Below are 20,491 nucleotides of genomic sequence, written 5' to 3'. Positions count from 1 at the left end.
ATTCCACATGTCCTGTCAATGCCCAACCATGATATTACAATGTGAATGTTTTGTACCGTGTGGGGTTGATGCTGAACTGCAATATTCTGTGGTTGTTGGTTGCAAAGAAGAGGAGCATAAACGGAAGTGGCCAATGCTAAGAACCCAAGGGAAAACAAGTAACAAACGACTGAAAACCCTCAAGTCTAGAAGAAGGTATAATTCCTAAACCCATAGATCAATTTTCGACATGGATCTATTGAATGTAGTCCTTGGATGTGTGAAAGTTTGCGTTGCATCTCTGTGAATATGACTTCTGTGATATTATAGAAAAACCAAACTGTTTAGGCAATATAAAAAAGGACCCACCATTTTGTAAAACTTCATGGCTGTTTGATATTTGATCGTATGAATTTAACTTTAGAAATACACTTCTTTAATTAGGTGGTAAAGACCCCCAATTCCAGTGTCCTACATGTTTAATTGGATGACAATATCTTCAAAGGAGTGTACTACAAGTTTGAACTATGTTTAATTGGATGACAATAGCTTCTTTTCCTGTTGAATGCTATGTTTCTGATGAATAAGTTTGAACTACAAGTTTTTTTCCTAGATAGCAATTTCAATAAAGGAGGCGGTCTTCTTGTGGTTTTTATCATACAAACTGTTTGTTCACAGTGAAGTCTATATGCATTATGATTGCTACCTTAAGATTGTAATTTAATGTACCATTTCCATAGTTGATGTTGTGAAGTTGACAAAGGATTGGCGTATTTATGATGTTGTTGTGTTGACAGTACAAGAACATGTTTACTTGATAAGGGATGTCATTCGAATAGAAAGAATAACATGGTGGGAAGGTGAAAATTGTGGGAAGGTGAAGAAGTCAGCCAAAGGCTGTTGCTTGCTCCTCTTGTTGCTGTTCATGGACTGAAAAATCTGCTCTAGCTCCTTCACAAAGTTTATGGCACCCCCAACAATTGATGCTTTGTCCCCCTGTAACAAATATTTATAACAATATTAATTTGGTCCAATCCCCAAAAAAAATTCTGTTTAAAAGAACATATGGGTAGAAATCCATGTGAGTTTTTTGGGTTAATCTCCCAAAAACATTTCAATCTAAAGAAAATGGAGATGCAAGGGACTTCTAGTTGTACTGCCTCCGTTAATAGTGGTTAAGCCAGTTTACCCTCACATTCGAGGTTCTTTGTTTGTGTATCTCCCTCCCGTAATATGACTTTTGTAAAAGAAAAACAAAAATAAAAACATATGTAGCTCGATGAAATTTTTTGGCCATTTTTGTACCTCTTGATTTGTTTCTTGTTTTCTTGTTTAAACTTGGAATACTTGTGGAGCCTGCTCTGTGTTCTAACAGAATTGAGATTGTTTTTGTAACTAGACAAAATATTGGAGGGAAAATAAGTGGTAAAACCGCTTTATACACCAAGCCCAATTTCATTTGAATTAGGATATGTATTTATCTTTTCATTTATATTAGCAGGTACTAAAAACAAAACAATTGTCCTCTTTTTTTAAGATTCATAATATACATGGCAAAAATATGCTTCAATTAACCCAGATCATGAGATTTGTAGCATTACTCTATTACACAATGGCAAAAATTTTAGGGCGTTGGGCATATGTTTTTGAGTTATTAAAATAGAACAATAATGTAGTTCTAGTATAAGCAAACACAAATCTGGTGAACAGTACTGTTTTCATTATCCTACTTCTTAGTCCGACACTACACCAAACGCTTCACTAAGTTAGTCCAGCTTAGTCTAGTCTAAGCCAGTCCAGCTTAGTCCCTGCAACTAGTCCAGTCCGAGACAGTTCGATGCAACAAACGCACCCTTGAAGTCCTAATGAGAAATTTCATCCCCAATGAGTTGGAAAATGGGGCTAGATCCACCACGGCTAGCAATTCCCTTCCTTGGGTAGCAAAAAATAAGCTACATGTAGCCCCTAAAAGCAGTGGGTCCCACGAGAAAAGTAGCTACCCATGTGAACCAAATTTTGTCACTCTCTCCCACTTGCGAATACACTTGTACTCCTCTTTTATACTTTTTTAAATTCTTTTTCTTTACATTTTTTGTTCCAAAGGTCATCCTTCATTTTATATGTATGTGTAATGCTTAAGACATAAAATGATATAAGATGTTCTACTAAAAGAGTTTACTGTTATTAATTTCTAAATACAAACACACTACATATTAAAATGACATTGAAAGTTTAGAGACCTAAACTGAAAACATAAACAAACAACATACCTAAATTGCAAGGGCATTACAATTTAATTATGAGATGAAATCTTATCTTGTCTGATTTCGGAGAAACAAACCAAAGGATAAAATTGAGATAAAGAAACCTAATCCAACGGTTCATAAGTGATCAATTCCAACTTTGTCAGAAAATGAATTTTTTTAGGTTGAAATGTTCATAATTTTTTTTTTTTTTTTTGAGATAACACGTCCAAAAATAAACTTAAGAAAAGTTAATACAATTTGTTTTATCGTGTAATCAAATTACTACTATATATATATATATAGCCCCATATAAAGTCCAAAAGTAAATAGCTCCTCATTGGAAGATATTCTTTTATAAAGCCCCAATGATTCCTCGAAGCTCTACAATAGGTTATATCCATAACTTTTCCAGCCACATATAAAGCCCTTCATTGGGAATGCTCTAAATAAGCACATGTTTCTCTATAAATCGCTTCTAAAATTCACATAAAACACTTTCAAGTTAATCAGTCAAATAGTCATGAGTACTTTTTGCTATTAGACAACAGTTTTAATTATTTTAGAAGAAGTCCCAAACAAACCCCGAAAGACCTACCAAATGGTCAATGACTAATTAGCAATAAGTGTTTTTTTTGTTTACTTCAACTAGAACAAACGAACTAAAACGTTACTTTTCTTTCATTAGTATTGGTTGAAACAATAAATAATGGCCTAATTAGATTACTAGTCTTTGTAGTGATAGGGTACTCGGAAAATAGTTTATGTGGTACACAATTAGGATTTAAGCCCATGTGGTGAAAATTTGTTAGAATTTATGCCTAAAATCGAAAAATTCGTTAATGGTTAGCGCATGAGGCTCACATGTGAGGCTAAAAAGTTAAAATTAGCCTCACATGTAAGTCTCACGTGCTAACAATTAACGGAGAATTCTTATCCTCATATATGTGGTTCACTTGTTAATAATTAATGGAGAGTAGACATAATTTTCAATTTTGAGCACAAATCCTAACATAATTCACCATAAGGGCTTCAATCCTAATTTTTTACCACAAGAACTATCATCCAACTATCATATCACCACGGAAACTAATAATCCAATCAGGCCTAAATAGATAAACCACAGGTGCATTACTAATTTTCTGATACATCAAACATGGGTTTGGTTAGGCCAAGATGACTTGGGGGGGGGGGGGGGGGGGGTACGTAGTGTGCTTGTTTAATTATACTTGGGTCTAATTCTCCTTTCCGTACTTTCACTATCGTAACGAAAAATCCATCGACAAATATATGGTAAATGACGTTTATTTAGTTTTGACCTTTGTTTATTTCGTGGATGAGTTCATTTGAAGTGGATAGTATCATAGACTCATAGTGGCCGAGTAGTTGCGATGCTTTCACGAGGAAGAAAATTTGATAATTGTAATAAACGTGTAACAACTACTGAAAGTTCATTTGAGAAAGCGCGCTGTGTTTGGATTAGGTTTAAGTAAATAAGTCTATCTGATATTGTATAATATATTATGAAAGGACCAACATTGAGGTCAGAGTTTTAAATTTCCACGATACAGTCGATATTTCTATGAAAATATCTAAAAAAATCATAGAAAGATATGGAAATGGGGAATGAAGTCTAAAATTCACCTTATATCGGAGAAAGTCTTAAGTTTAGGCTAAAATCGATATATATTATTGATATTTTTGATACATTTGTTAAATATCAAATAAACTCTTATATTTTGTCCAAACCATGGTTGACAAAAATTTCATTATGTCCATCGAAAGCAATAAATATCGATATCGATATTCAATATATGTGTCGATATTTTTATAAATTTGCAAATCAATATTTTCACCGATACTAATATTTTAAACATTAGTCGAAGTGTGTGTATAGACTCTCGATACCGATTCGCGGACGTACGTAGGAACTTAGACTTTTCTGCATTCTTAATTTCTTTCAGAACGTAAATTACAAATTAATCATAGACATATATGCATATGTAGGTTTGGAAAAAAAAAAAAATATATATATATATATATATATGCATATGTAGACAACAACGGAAAGTGAAGCTTTTTTGTATATAGCTAACAAATATACATTCTTCCCGGCTTCGAAAGCGATTATATAGATGCACTCAAAAAGTCTATGGTCAAATCACATGTACTTATATAATAAACCTATGATTGTGATATATACCTGCGCGTTGACAAAAAGGAAGATATAAATATTTGAAGATTAGTCCGTACAAGCTACAGTACGTATAATATCTTGGTGCTTCTAGTTCTTTTTAGGGTTTCTTTTTCTTGAGTGATCAACCATCCTTATTTCTTTCTGTCTTTCTAGAAAGAGGGGTAAGTGGGCGCTTCTTTAATTTGGGTGTGAAAAATAAGGTGAACCTTGAAGGGATCTCCTCTTCTCAAACAGCAATATCCCACAATCGGAACATGGAGTCCTTGTAAACTAATATAGTCTACGCCTTAAGGCTGGACTGGACATCATCTTCATTTATATGATATTCAGTCCCAATCAATTAATAAATTCCCCACTTTTCGGCCATTTTTTAGTACATGGTAGTATTGTTGAAAGTGAATCTTACGTCAGAAAAAAGAGAACTTTGTATGTGCTTATAAATAGTTTGGCTACTCCTAAATTGCCAATTGATTTTACGGTCGAAGGAACTTCAACTTTGTTCAAGTTTGAATTGATCAAACATTAGACATACCAACAAAAACAGTAAATTAACATCACACGTATCCTAAAGTTAAGCTGTCTGCTGTCACCGTACCCCTCAACTCAGGTAACTTCATGAATCATGTATATAAGCGGAGGCCGAGACACACACAGAGAGGCATACATTTATCTCCTACCGAAATTGCAGCTGCCGCTGAAATCTTACGTACCCTACTATCTTTAATGCTAGCTTCTTCTGTTAAAGAAATTATGTGAACGATCCTTTCACTATCTTCATTCACTGTTGAAGGTTACAATCCTTTCACTACTTAAAGGCTCTGCAACTTTTTTTCTTTTTTTTCCTGCTATATATACTTCCAGAATTTTATTCATCTGATAAAGAAATGGAGCAATCAAGAAACATGCTCATCAAAATGTTACTTTCCCTTCTCAATCTCCTCAGGATCATCAAGACACACTACTACTCGTTCATGATTACTTTACGTGATGATCAATATCACAAGCTTCCCGGAATAAGTTATTCTGATCGTGTTGCGCTACAAGATCACAATAATTTATTCCCGGAAGTAACCCCTTCGCCTTGGTTGGTGCCGTTGCCGGTTCACTGTATAGCTGAATCCGTGAAGAACCAGCTCCCGACGGTGCAAAATAGAGGAGGCAACACGCAGGATTCGGATTATGGCTCGCACACCGATACGTGTATTGTGTGCATGGATAAAGTGGAAGGAGGGCAAAGGGTGAGAGAGCTTTCCAATTGTTCACATGTATTTCACAAAGAGTGCCTAGATGCTTGGATTGATGAGGGTCAGTGTACCTGTCCTCTTTGTCGATCCAATCTATTGCCAAAGAATTGTACTACTCCAGAACCAAAAGGTCATGAACGGGAGTTGGATCCATGGAGGGCGGAGAGGATGATTTACTTGTTTGGGGACGATTACCAGCTCAAGAGGTAGCTGGCTTTGTTAAGATGTAGGAGATATTTAGTGGTGAAGCAGGCATGAGGTCATTAATTGGTTGTCCTTGACACCAATAACTCCAAAAACTCCATGTGTATTTGTTTGTATTATTGTATTTGACCCCTATAATTAACAGTTAAGGCAAACTAAATTACAACCTCATATTCCTACTTCTTTTATTTTCTTCTATCATATTTGTCTTTCTTTTCTCTCTTCTTGTATGAAATGCTTTAGTTGAAAAGCTTTGGCAGTCTTCAATATTACTCTACAGTATCATGTATCCACCCTCGACAAGCTTCTACTAATAATAGTAGTTGTTGACATATGTTGGCATAAACTTTTGGCATATGTTGACAGGAATTGGCAGATGCCTACTAGGTACTCGACGAAATGGCCCAATAAAACGTTTTGGTTGATACTATGATCCCATTATTTTGAAAATCCTAACTACGCATATATATATGTACGTATTTGAATATAGTATATTAATTGTTATTAATGACTTTTTTATTTGATCGATCATCTTTTTATGAACATAAATAAATAAGAAAGCATGAAAACATGAATATATGAATATATGGTGATGTTGATAATAATTTCAGATTTTTATTTTTAGTTTTCTATTTTCTTATAAATTGAAAACTTGTTTATGTTGGAGAACAAAGTCGCATTCAACACAAAATAATATACACTTTATAGTGGACGTTACTAATATCACATTTTATGATTCAACCCCATACCTAATAGAAGGCCGGCTAAGTTAGAAACTATATCGGCAATGATGGTCTTAAGACTTAGAAAGTAGCGTTAAGGTTTTAGTTTTCAATTTTCATTGTTCTTTTGAAACTTGAAAACAATCATCAAACAAGTTTTTAGGTTTTGGTTTTTCAAAAAAAAAATTGAACGAACACGAAATGATTAACAAACATTAACGAGGCTTTATGATAGGATATTTAGTACCTGCACAAAGAGGGTTTTTTTTTTTTTTTTTAGAGAGAAATGATAGAATTTCATTAACATAACCAACCACTTACAAGGATGCCAGATGGGTACATATACTCCAGTGATCAATTTCTTGATTTGAAGGTAATAAGCACAAATACAAATGATTTAAAAACCCCCATACGGTCATCACACAAAGCACACCACTAAAACGAGGAATCCTGAGATTGATATGTCCTAAAGACACGTGACATACCAAGCAACGAAACCCTCACCAAAACCTAAACAAGATAGCGAGGCTACAAAACTGCATAAGCGATACAAAAACCTATGTGTGACAGCAAGGCTACCAACAAATTTGCATAAATGACACAAAGGCCGAAGCAACAGACCAATAATAAAACGTTAAACTAAAAAACAAAAGAAAATAAACAGGACTTGGATTGTCTGCCCTCCAATTTTGGTACCCTCCTCGTGCCCTTCTGTTTTTATGGTCACGGTTAAGCCACGTCAACATTTTATATTAATATTTCTTTTTGTTTTATTATTTTTATAAAAAAATAATATAAAATATTAACGTGACTTAACCGTGACCACACAAAACAGGAGGGCACGGGGAGGGCAGAGAATCCAAGTCCAAATAAACAGGTGGTGTAGCTGCAAGTTGACAGTAGGTGTGGGGAGCAAAACCAGGGCACATGCAGAAATGTCGGGAGAAGTGCAACACCAGCTGTAGTCGGGACGAACTGAGAGAGGTGGAGAGGAAAAGTTTCCAGCCAGAGCCATCGAAATCGTCGGAACACCACCATAAACCAAACCAACATAATAGTACCGAAAGCCACCAGAGATTCCACAAACCAGAGTTGGTCGCAGTAATGGCAAGAAATAACGGCAACGACATGGGTGGTAAATGGGTTGCCAAGCCAAGACCACCCATGCCACTGAACCGCCATCCCCACCACCATCACGAACCCAAAGAGGACAAAACGATAGTTCCAAGGGTAAAGCCCTCGGATGTCCAAACAACCAAGAGAAAAATGTTGTCAAATATGCACACCCACACAGTGGGAGACCAAGAAGCTACCGCCGGGTGCAAACCCCACCCAGGAGCTACACGAAGCCGAATAAACAAAACCTCCAGAGGTAAGACCGCCACCAACCTGGCAAGAACAGAAAAAGAAGAGTAGGTCAAATACCCATAAAACAACCTAAAAACCAACCCAAAACCGCAGATCTAAGCCCCAAATAAGAGCCTTGTGCGACAATAAAACAACAAAATGGATCTGAGGCTCGCCATCGAAACCATGGAGCCGGTATGCACAGAAGAGTGCGAGGAGAAGGTACTAGGCAGACCAAGGAAATAAAGAAAGAAGAAAAGAAAAAATAACAGCGAATTGAGGGGTTCCCGGGGGGGGGGGGGGGGTTGGGTCGCAGCAAGGGTAGGAAGAATGAGCAAGGGGTGGAGAGGCTAGGAGGAGGGGAATGGTAAAAGAAGGTGGGAGGGGTTGTCGCCAGCCTAAGCCTTAGCAAGGGACCGACGGTTGAGGTTTGCAACGTTAGGGTTTTGCCTTAGAAGGATAGAGAGAATAGGAAGAACTTGTAAAGAGGGTTAAAATCACACAAAATACTTGCAAGCGTACAAGGTACGTAGTTATAGTAAGAATGCTCATGCAAGGTCATTCCCACATGGATTATTTAAAACGATTTATGTAAAAACCAAATCTTAAGAAATTATTTGAAAACAAGGTTTAGAAAAGGTTGATTTTGTGACTAAAAATAATAAAACGAATTTAATAGAAACAATTAAAGAAATCGGCAAGAAAACAATTTTCAAAAAAGAAAAACAAATTGAAATTAAACAATTTTGAAAGAATGATAAAAAGACACCATGGTTATGCTGTCACCTTAACAATCCTATGTAGTTTTACCAATTACTTCTGAATTATACATGCAACTTTGAAGGTTAGGTTTTTTTAATGCATATTCTACTTGTGGAATTCAAGATAGAATGTATATGAAACATGCAATCCATCTGTGACACTCAGATCAATTATAAACATGCATGACTAATTACGATTTGTGTCCCTAAGTGAACTTACAATTATTAACCACAAGAAACATTCCTCAATTTCCGGGTGGCATTCCAAGAAACTGTATCCAGTTACTTATCTAAACATCATGATAATAGCTAAGCATTAAGATGTAGAGATAGTTTAAACATAGTGATTAATAATTCAAAGTATGCATGCATAATATCATAAACAATTAAATAAAGACTACATATTCATGTTAAGGCTCATTCTCCAAATTGATGCGTAGAGAACTCTAATGGCTAATTAGCTTTATTTATGCTACTACAAAATAAAATCCTTCATAGAAAAAATACAAAATAAAATCCTTCATAGAAAAGGTCTTTTAAAAACTAGGAAACTAAATAAGTTAAAGTAAACTATGAAACATAATCCTAATCAATTAGGGGAAATTTGTCCAGCCACGTTCAGGACCTTAGACACCTAAAAAACAGGTACAAGACAACTCTTTTAAAGCTTGAGATGTCCTGAACATATTTGTTGAAAAGCCCATTGCCATAAAACATCATCTTGAACGCCAAAAAAGTTAACTAAGCCCAAAATGGCACTTTAATAGTTTCACACACTGGTCATTTATGTATTCGCCATAAATTAACCACTTAGTATAAATTTGACACAAACAAGTTGAAAGACTTGCGAATGTCCTTCAATTAGAATCACGCCATAATTCATCCGTTCGGTCACTTTTTGTTCAAGAGAATGTCACATGTCATGCAATTAAATTATAATTCAGAAAATCAAAACATGATCAAACAAATACCAAAATATACTAAAACAAAGTAAAATATATAGTATAATTTTGACTCATCACTTTACAACTGAGTAAAACGATATATGATAATCAAACGGTACCCATGCATCATATCAGTTTCTTCTTACTTTTGTTTTACCCGTGGGTTAAAAGAAAACCAAACCTAGATTCAACTAGAAGTAATTCGCAACCCGTTGGGTCATCAAAGATCACCGATTAACGGGTCACGGACCAGCTAGCATTGTCACCCTAGCTAGCACATCTCAATGGTCCCCATGCATGATCGAAATGTCACCGACTCACCATTCAAATTCAAGTATTCCAACTGACTGGAAAAAGAAAAACGGACCGACAAAGGAAACGGACCGACCTCTTAGACGTAGACAGACAAAGGAGTACTTTTTGTTGGCAAAATCTCTAGATCTTATTGAGTGAGAAGCATCAATTAATTTGTACGTTATTCGTAAATTGCCTACTTTCTTGGACTTGTTTGGCAGATGAACCGGTTGATCTGAAATCATATTTTGTTGGACTAGTAGCCATAAGAGTGTTTTTCTTCGGAAAATTGTATTCATATAGTTTGTTCGCTAGAATTGAATGTCTTAATAATTTTGAATTTGTCTAAATTTTGTAAGAATTATATATTTATAATGTACTAAAATACAAACAGTAGCCATAAACCGGTGTTGACTTGGGGTATCTAAACTAAAAATATAAGATATATATATACATATATATATATATAAGAAAAGAGAGACTTGCTTTGGGTATAAATCTAAACCAAAAATAGAAGATGTATAAAAAATAAGAAAGACTTAGGAGTAAGATTCGTAGGAGATGGTTAATTTGGTGCATTTTTATGCATGGATTCTCTCTATCTGTCTCTCGTTGACGCACAGCGAAGCATCACATGATTGAATGGGCGGAGATGCGAATGTGTTCGCACCTACCAAGACATCGTTATCATCTTCTTTTTCAAAGACTACAAAAAGTAGCCAGCAAATGAAAAGCAAGCCTAGCTTAATTAGCTTGCATTATTTCAGAGAACAAACCCTACTTGCTCATTGTTCCAATACAAAAAAGATGAGCCCCTCAGAAGATGCGACTTTAATTTACCGGTTCCCAAAATGTATCTATAAGTTGACAAAGTGAGCACACAAAATTAATGAATAAGTAGGAAAAAAAAACATCACTTGATCGCCATATATAGCTCGATTAATGTTCGTAACTTTCATTAGTTTGTTCTAAAGTTTCCATAATTTGACAATATGGAACCATCAAATCTGGTCTACCAAGGAAGTCGGTAAAGCTCCTTCAGTAATTACGAGTTATGATTTTACGTGAACACTAAAAAGTTGAACAAGAAAGAAAGATTCGAACTTAAGTGTTAAGGAAGAAGCACATTGCTCTATCCAACTTGGTTAACCAAAGTACGGAGCTCCTTGATTGATTAATTACAGTCAACTTCATCCAATATTCAACAATACTCAAATTGATTCCTTAATTTGCAACCAAGAAGTATTAATCCCATACATATTTAATTAAGAATATCCTATGTATCGTTGGATATGTTCTTGTACTTATTCTCTAGTATAGCAAGGAAAATGAAGACAGCTTGACGTACGGGCGCAAAAAAAATTCAACGGGAGCTTCTTGATTTATTAATTACACCGGGCATCATTCAATATTCCCAAAAATAAGGAAACTTTTTTAAATGTCATACTAATTTGTCATATGAACTAAATTTTTTTAAGTAATTTGTCATATAAATTTCTGAAATTATTAATTTGTCTCACCTTAACTCCGTTAAGTTTTTAATCCAAAAGAAGAATATCTTGAACTTTTGATCCCATTTTTCACAAGTTTATTTATTTATGGGATAAATTGATTTTACACTAGGGTGGGCGATAAATTATATTTCAAATTGCTTTCTATCCAAAATAAGTATAAATTATATTTCAAAAAAATTCTCAAAATTTAATTACTCAAATTGCTTTGTCGTGCCCTAGATTGTATATCAATATTATTCAGTATCCTCGTAGGATGGTGGTTGTTGATTTATATAATCATACATATAGTTGACTTCATCAAATTGACGTGTGATGCTAATAAAAGCCACTACATACGTAACCCTAATTAAAATACATCAACGTACGCCAGCCCGTTATAAACTTCTGTGAGCTCAATTATCAGAGCATCCACCATGCATCATCTCCTACTATCCGGTGCCACCATACCCCTCTAAGAGCAACTCAAGCGTAGGAAGGCCCCATGGGCAACTGTCTTTTGAATCCCCTTCAGTGAACAGTAATTATCTTTAATTAACAGTAATTGTTTTTTGCATTTTCACCCTTAACTGAATAGTCATGGCAATAGGTAATAAAATATTCGTATTTTTTATTTTATAAAATAATACAAAATTATTTTATTTGTAACTTCGGATAAGATTTTTAATTGTTCTCGTTGCGCTACGTGTCATTATCCGAAAAGATTGTGACACGTGGCACAACGGTAACATATCTGATTTTTTTTCCTTTTTTTCTTTTTATTTTTTAATTTTTAAAGGCGAATAATGTGGACCGTTGATCTGAAATCCAACAGCTGATATTGGGGGAGTTTTGAAATTTTTTTTTTTATCGTTGGAAATCCAACGGTCCATAAAAAGTATCCGTTGAAATCCAACAGACGAGAATGTGCCACGTGCCCCAAAAAACGGTAACATTTCTGACATTTGGACCACGGGCCCCACCAACTGAAAAGATGTTGGTGATGCGCCCTCATGCGCACATATGCGACACGTGCCTGATGCAAATTTTTTAATAATGTGGCTGACGTCAACCATGTATCATACGGTCCCAAGCGCATGAGCTGGAGCAAGAAAGGGAGGCAATTGGATTGAAATGGTTGCCGATCCACCGGGCTATCACATACGGTGGACCTGCTCTAAAGAAAATTATCAACTTGTAGTGTATGATATTATATTTTTGGGGCATTTCTTGTGTATTTTAATTAATTAATTTCTAATTATCAAACTTGTTGGCCGGTCAAACCCTACCTGTTTCCAAAGACCTTCCTTTTTTGCAAAACTGGTTAGGTTAAATGTCCACTTTGTAAAAAATAAAACTAAAAATGTTCATTTTTTTTTTCCGGGTGAACTGTTCATTTTGTTATTTTAGTAGACGATCCTTTCACTGTCTTCCTCCACTATATATCGGTTACGTTTGCTTGGTATTTGTGACTCTGATCTGTCTCTCTCTCTCTCTCTCTCTCTCTCTCTCTCTCACATTACATTCATCTGATGGGTCGACCGAGAAACCTGCTTTCCAAATTGTTACTCGTTCTTCTCGATCTACTCAACATGATCAAGTTACACTACTGCTTACTCATTAAACAACGTCAACAATTTAACAAGCTACATATTTATGAACATCGTCCGGTAGAGAATGATTCATTCCCACCACCGCCACCACAAGCAGCCACTCCTTCATGGCGGCCTTCACCTTGGTTGGTACCATTACCGGTCCACTGCATAGCTGAATCAGTCAAGAACCAACTCCCGGTGCTGCAATACCAAGAAACTCTCATGAAAACACGAAGCCAAGCAGAAGCAGAAGAACAGGACTGCCACGTGAATATGTGCATAGTGTGCATGGATAGCATGGAGGAAGGCCAAGTGGTGAGAGAGCCATGCAATTGTTCACATGCTTTTCATAAGGAGTGCCTAGATGTCTGGATTGATCAAGGTCAGCTAACATGTCCTCTCTGTAGATCAGAGCTATTGCCTAAAACTTGTAGTACTTCCCCAAACTCAAAAGATAAGGATCCATGGAGGAAGGAGAGGATGATTTACTTGTTTGGTGATGATTACTTCATGAGCTAGCTGGCCTACTAAGCCGATCTTGTTTCAGAAATCAGAATATTAATTGTTGCATTTTCTTATCTGAAGTTTCAACTCTCAAGCCAATTAACTCAAAGTTTTCATTAGTTAATTTTTGTTTGTAGATTATTATGTTTGCTCGATCTTTCTTAATTCCAAGTAGTTGCCGTAGAACCTATAAAAAAGAGAGAGTTGTAGCAAGAACTACTCTTGTGCACGCACTTCACCCGTCTCGGACGCAACCCGTCCCCTTTATTTTATAGAAGAATTGAACTTATTGCTGGGCTAGTTATTCTAAGCCCCAATTGGCTGCAGGATTTCGCTCTGCAACTAGATGAAGATCGCTTTGGGGGTTAATGTGGCGTGGCTGAATATAGAGCAATCCGCCACCGCAACGTTTGATCAATAGATTACATAGGACTTCAGAAGATAATCTCTTATATTAGGATAATACTATGGAAACTAAATTTGTAGACAAAATTTACAAATTAAATGATGCATCAACAATAAGAAATGAGCACGTTTATCAACACTTAGTAATAAACATGATCAAGTTACACTACTGCTTACTCATTAAACAACGTCAACAATTTAACAAGCTACATATTTATGAACATCGTCCGGTAGAGAATGATTCATTCCCACCACCGCCACCACAAGCAGCCACTCCTTCATGGCGGCCTTCACCTTGGTTGGTACCATTACCGGTCCACTGCATAGCTGAATCAGTCAAGAACCAACTCCCGGTGCTGCAATACCAAGAAACTCTCATGAAAACACGAAGCCAAGCAGAAGCAGAAGAACAGGACTGCCACGTGAATATGTGTGCATAGTGTGCATGGATAGCATGGAGGAAGGCCAAGTGGTGAGAGAGCCATGCAATTGTTCACATGCTTTTCATAAGGAGTGCCTAGATGTCTGGATTGATCAAGGTCAGCTAACATGCCCTCTCTGTAGATCAGAGCTATTGCCTAAAACTTGTAGTACTTCCCCAAACTCAAAAGATAAGGATCCATGGAGGAAGGAGAGGATGATTTACTTGTTTGGTGATGATTACTTCATGAGCTAGCTGGCCTACTAAGCCGATCTTGTTTCAGAAATCAGAATATTAATTGTTGCATTTTCTTATCTGAAGTTTCAACTCTCAAGCCAATTAACTCAAAGTTTTCATTAGTTAATTTTTGTTTGTAGATTATTATGTTTGCTCGATCTTTCTTAATTCCAAGTAGTTGCAGTAGAACCTATAAAAAAGAGAGTTGTAGCAAGAACTACTCTTGTGCACGCACTTCACCCGGCTCGGACGCAACCCGTCCCCTTTATTTTATAGAAGAATTGAACTTATTGCTGGGCTAGTTATTCTAAGCCCCAATTGGCTGCAGGATTCCGCTCTGCAACTAGATGAAGGTTGCTTCGGGGGTTACTGTGGCGTGGCTGAATATAGAGCAATCCGCCCCTGCAACGTTTGATTCATAGATTACATAGGACTTCGGAAGATAATCTCTTATATTAGGATAATACTAGGGAAACTAAATGATACGTTACCAATAAGAAATAAGCACGTTTTTCAACACTTCGTAATATTTAATCATCAATTTTCATGTTAATTAGTTTATTAATTTTGTCTACAAAATTTAATCTCCTCAGCATTATTTTATCCGTATATATACTTAGTGGTTAATTTGTAAGAATATTTTACACATATAATCGTGAGGTTAGGTACACATGAAAATGGCTAACCTCATGAGTCAAGATTACGAAGGTTTCTATGTTCCATCATTTTATTTTTGGACGCTACCTTTCGAAATCAATTGCCCAGTGTACCCACATAGCACATGTTCATCTCATGAAAACATAGTTTCTCTCGTGATCTAATTAATTTCCCGAAATTTAGATTTCACAAAGATGCTGAAACTTCCACATGCATGGCAAACATCGATAGGTTTGAAATAGTCTGCTTCTGTAAGCTTCCACACTTTTACAACCAAATGTGATGTACCATGAAGAGATTGGTTATCACGATTCATTTCATGTGTCATAATACAAGTGGTTAAATATTAAAAAAAAAATTGCTTATATTATGATACCTGATATATCGGACTGATTCACAAGAAAAATTTCTCAATGCCATGCATCTCTCCTCTCCTCCAAGTTCCAATAATTTTTTTTGTATATTCGGAACATCATCAAGTCCACCTGTATAATAACATTTCGAACGGTAATACCAATTAATTTCAAGTAAATATCTATTCCCAAGCCACCCAACGTTATGTGGTGTTACTTGTATCAATTTATCCATGGTACGCTAAATGTATATATATTTTTATCGAATCCTATACAATACCTTCATAAAATATATAATTTTTTGACAAGACGATTTTTTTTATATAACGATATTATTTATATTAAATAAGTTATATAATTTATCCATGAGTATTGTTTTTTTCATGACATACAGTGAGTCTGAAGTTGAAAAATTATGCAATGTTGAAACAATCATGTATAAATAAGTGTATCATTCTCATTCATTACTCCATCATTCACGGAATAAATAAAAGATATCGATAAAAATACATACATGTATTTAATACAATCATCATCTCGATCAGATAATAATCGTATATACATAATCATTGTAGCCATCCTAAAATAAATACATGCTAAAGGCTTTTGTAAACTAGTTCTTGAAGGCCCAATGTTTCTTATGGACCACAACCATTTTAGCCCACAATTAATATAATTATGTTGAACCGGTTCATCTTTGTGGATTTGCTCAAATTCCCCACCTCTTATTCTTTTCCCCTACAAAACACCACCACAACCCTTTCCCCGATTTCGTATTCACTCTTATCCATCTTGGATTTTGACTCAGATCGAAGAGAAGAATGGAGCTGATCACCAAAACTCCATCATCCCTTCGCCCAACATATATCTCCGATCGCCATTGTTATCATCATCTTCGCAGTTGTTGACATGCCGCCGCCGCCGCAACAACCGATCTGCAACAACCTCCCAACGCTACCCGATCTCCTCCTGACGGCGATCTCCATCTCCTTCCTCTTCTCCTCCTCCGCCCGAGCTACCCTCCTCTCCAAAACCCCATTTTCCCATTTACCTTCCTGCCCTCGCCGCCTTTTCAAAATCCCCACCATGTCTCTCCACCACCACCCCCAGCAGCACCGCTTTGCAACCCCGCAGTCCCTCTCCGAGTGGCTCAAGCCCCGATTGCTCTCCGACTCTCTCGCCTCTTGGGGGGTCAAGCCTGGCACCAAGAACGTCCACAACCTCTGGCTCGAGCTCTCCGAAGGCGAAAGCTTTTTAGCCGATTCATCCCCGCCGGTTCGAACGGTTCACGTTGTCACGGTCCGGATCATCGACGATAAATCCCGGGTTTTGATCGAAGCCCACCAAGAATTATCGGATGGCAGCGTCAGGAGCCGAGGCCGGCCACTGTCAGAGAAAATGAAACCCGGAGAGGACCACGAATCGGCGGCGAACCGGGCGGTTATGGAAGAGCTCGGTTCGATATTGAATTCGGCAAGCAACGGCATTGTGAAGATTGTTCCGGGTTCTTATGAGAAAAGGGTGGAGGAGCGGCATTCAATGTCGTATCCGGGCTTGCCGGCGTGTTACGTGCTGCACTCGGTGGATGCTTGGGTGGAGGGCTTGCCGGAAGGTGAGTTTTGCACCGAGGAGGAGCAGGAGTATCCGAATGGCGGAGCGATGAGCATTGCCCACGAGGCTGTGTCTGTCAAGAAGCATTTTTGGAAATGGGTTAGTCTTGATTCCATAAATTAATCACTTCACAATTTAGTTCAATAAATTGTTGGATTTGTTGAACTGTTTAGATTATGATATACTACTTATAAAGATACTTGACATTAAAGCAATCCTGTAAGAAAATGTCGTTTTGAGAATTTTGGCTATTGTTTATGAGAGGACATATTGATTCGATTTTCGGTTGAATGTGTGTATTACTTTTACTTTGAATCATCGTAATACTGGTTGTGTAATTTTTGCTTTACCGTACTTCGCTTGCAGCTTTTACGGTGCACTGATTTTTGACTTGAATGCTTTATCGAACTCGTTTGTCTCTTTTGGGAGCTGTTATTTGTTCAGGAAGGACTTGAGAACGTATAGGCCTTATGATCCAATTGCGAATTAAATTGCTAACCGAAAAATGCAGCTTGATTGACCAGTTAGTCCCACACAGTGCTTGATAATCTACGAACGAATGCTTGACCACGGGGTGCTGGGTTACTTGTGTTCAAGTGAATGAGAACAGATTTTTGGTTAAAATTACCGTATAGCATTAGCTTAGGCAATGTTTAACAGTTTCTGATCGGCGTCTGGGAATGTTGTCAAATTCTGGTGCAAGTAAAGCTTCACAGAATAGTAGCAGGCTACTAGTTGATATAGAAAGACAGTTATAAGTAGTCTAGTAATTTCCTTCAGAAGATGCGATTATGAGAGAGAGGCTCGAGTAAAAAAGGTAGAGGAAAGACTTAGGAAGACTTAGAAAGAGACTCTAAGAAAAGACATGGAGTACTTGAAGCTAACAGAACACTTGACGCAAAAACGAGTGTAGTGGCGTTCTAGGATTCATACAGCTGACACCACTTAATGGATAAGGTTTTGTTGTTGTTGATGTTGTTTCACTATCTTTATAAGAAATTGCACAACAAATCACTCTGCTTGCACTGCGTTCTCTTGTTGACTATAACATATGCACTCAAAGGTCTTGAATATCCTAATTTAGTGCTTGGTTATGTCTAGGTCTTTGATTCCTTCGTGTTTCTTACATCAAGATTTCAAATGGATTTTTGTGTTCTTCCATTCTAGTTCATGCTCACCCTTGAATCTGGATCAGCTTTTTGGAAATTTTGGTGTAGACTTTGATTCGTTGTTGCTACTCAAAAGATTGATTGCCTTGTTCATTAAGTTGTTCGCCAACTAACAACTGCTGCAGTATTTCTCTGTAGAATGTAGACACTTATCATCTCAATTATTTGTGTTTCATCTTAGACCTTTAAGCATCGGGGAATTAAAGTCGCTTCTCGCGTAGATTTCTCCTGTAAGATTGATGTAAAACTTCTTCAAGTTCTTGAACTGTCCATAGAAATTACCGGATGGATGTTGAAACGCAATTATAGAAGCGTCGTTGTTGTGAAGTTTGTGTGGTTTTCTTATTAGGTTGGTTGGAGACGCAAGCTTTCTTTCGTATCGTTAAAAAGTAGGTTTACTTTTGATATTTGTGGGACTAGATGTTTTTTGGCCACAATTATTTCTTCTTTTGCTTTTGAGGACGCACTGAAAGATGATGTATGTCAAGTCAACATCTTAAATTTGAAGTATTGAAGCGTTTGTGTATTTTGCAAGATCTGCCAAGATGGCCGTTCTTTGGTGCTCTCTAGTATTTTAATGTTGGGATGTCCCAATGTTAATACAAGTTTATATATATATATATATATATATATATATATATATATATATATATAAAAGAACAGAGCGCAAAGTGTGCAAAAATAAAAATAAAAATCAGTTTATTCATTGAGGGATTTCGTCGAACATTTGGTGAGTTTGTTGTCAGCCATCCTATGTTGCGCATATCTCAACAAATATCGGCATATGTCGAAATAATTTGATGAGTGATAAAGAAGAATTTGTCGAGTGATGTTGACGCAATCTGTTGAGAGATGCTTAACATTTATTACATTAAACAATTAGTAGGCATAAAAATGTCTTATACCGAACATACGAAAGGTCTTTAGAAGACTCTCGCATGCATATTTAATTTGTTGGCATGTTCACAAATTCACGTTGGACAACCTTGCGTGATGGCCACCAGCCAGCTCGCAACTATCTCGCAAGATTTGTCCCGCGCTGGAATTTTCGGCCGCTGTTTAAGTGGAGTCTCGGGTCCTTGGATGAAGAAGGGTATTATAGTGGTATTCACACGCTTATTTTTATCTTTCATGCACTTTTGTTAATTTTTTATCATTGATCTTTTTTAATTCGTTCAATCCGACGACCTAAAATTAAAAAAGTATGTAAAAAGTAAAAATGAGTATGAGGAGGACGAAACTAAAAAGGTTAACCTAAAGTCATGAACTGGAGGCTTACCACAAAGCTGTAAAGGCAAACCATAATTGGTCATATTTTATCCCAGAATTAGGTGGTTGTTTCAAAGTGGTCAATTGGTTGACAAATAGCAAATTTGCAGTTTAAAAACATTTTGATATCTTAAAGCAGAAGGTTAAAGTTCATTTTGTTTACTTGCAAGAACAAAGAGTTCTCTTTTTTTGAAAGAATAAAAAGTTCATTTTGTTTACTTGCAAGAACAAAGAGTTCTCTTTTTTTGAAAGAATAAAAATGAATAAATGAAATAGTTTTCAGACACAAGCATGAGAGTTACTCTAATAAGAAATTCTTAGTAAATATCTTCCGTTTATCCTTTTTGACCGGAATTAGCACATTCTGATGTATATTCAATTGACAGATTCATTTCCATTCTTAGGTTGATGGAATTATGCTCAAAGATTATGTTGCGACTTTTGCTTCCATGCATTACAAATTACAAGTGCACATGATTGTTAAAGGTGAAGGGTTGAAGTGTAAATTTGGAGATTCCTTAACGAAGAAAACAATGGATTTTCCCTCTTTTTTTTTTTCTTTTTCTTTCTTGTTGGCATCGCACCTATCATTACTCTTTTATGTTCTTTTTCCCCTCAATCTCTTTCCTTTCTCCTGCCTGCAGAACTACCACCAAACTAGAAAAATCAAAACCAAAACCCACCATGAAAAATAATCTATGAGAAGATGATCTCCATTTCTAATCAGTTTAGAGCATTCAGACGTTTCCAGATCCTCGCAAGGCGGAGAGCCTTGTTGGCCTTGGATTCGCCTTTTATCGTTACTGTTGAGGTCCCGTGTTTGAATTCTTTCTCACTCAGTATCG

General features: G+C 36.5%; 2 protein-coding genes across 2 annotated transcripts; both read left to right on the top strand.

Annotated features, from left to right (window-relative positions):
- Window positions 1–5,089: 5,089 nt before the first annotated feature.
- Window positions 5,090–6,038, top strand: LOC126628127 (E3 ubiquitin-protein ligase RHA2A-like). The gene has a single exon (XM_050297715.1). It carries the CDS (start codon window positions 5,304–5,306, stop codon window positions 5,871–5,873), a length of 570 nt encoding a protein of 189 aa, XP_050153672.1. The 5' UTR covers window positions 5,090–5,303; the 3' UTR covers window positions 5,874–6,038.
- Window positions 6,039–16,304: 10,266 nt separating this feature from the next.
- LOC126630408 (uncharacterized) lies at window positions 16,305–17,499 on the top strand. The gene has a single exon (XM_050300533.1). It carries the CDS (start codon window positions 16,507–16,509, stop codon window positions 17,329–17,331), a length of 825 nt encoding a protein of 274 aa, XP_050156490.1. The 5' UTR covers window positions 16,305–16,506; the 3' UTR covers window positions 17,332–17,499.
- Window positions 17,500–20,491: the final 2,992 nt, after the last annotated feature.

This window comes from Malus sylvestris, chromosome 7, assembly GCF_916048215.2.
Source record: "Malus sylvestris chromosome 7, drMalSylv7.2, whole genome shotgun sequence".
NCBI lineage: Eukaryota > Viridiplantae > Streptophyta > Magnoliopsida > Rosales > Rosaceae > Malus > Malus sylvestris.
Note: the sequence above shows the minus strand (reverse complement) of the source record. Positions and strands in the feature narration are given on the sequence as shown.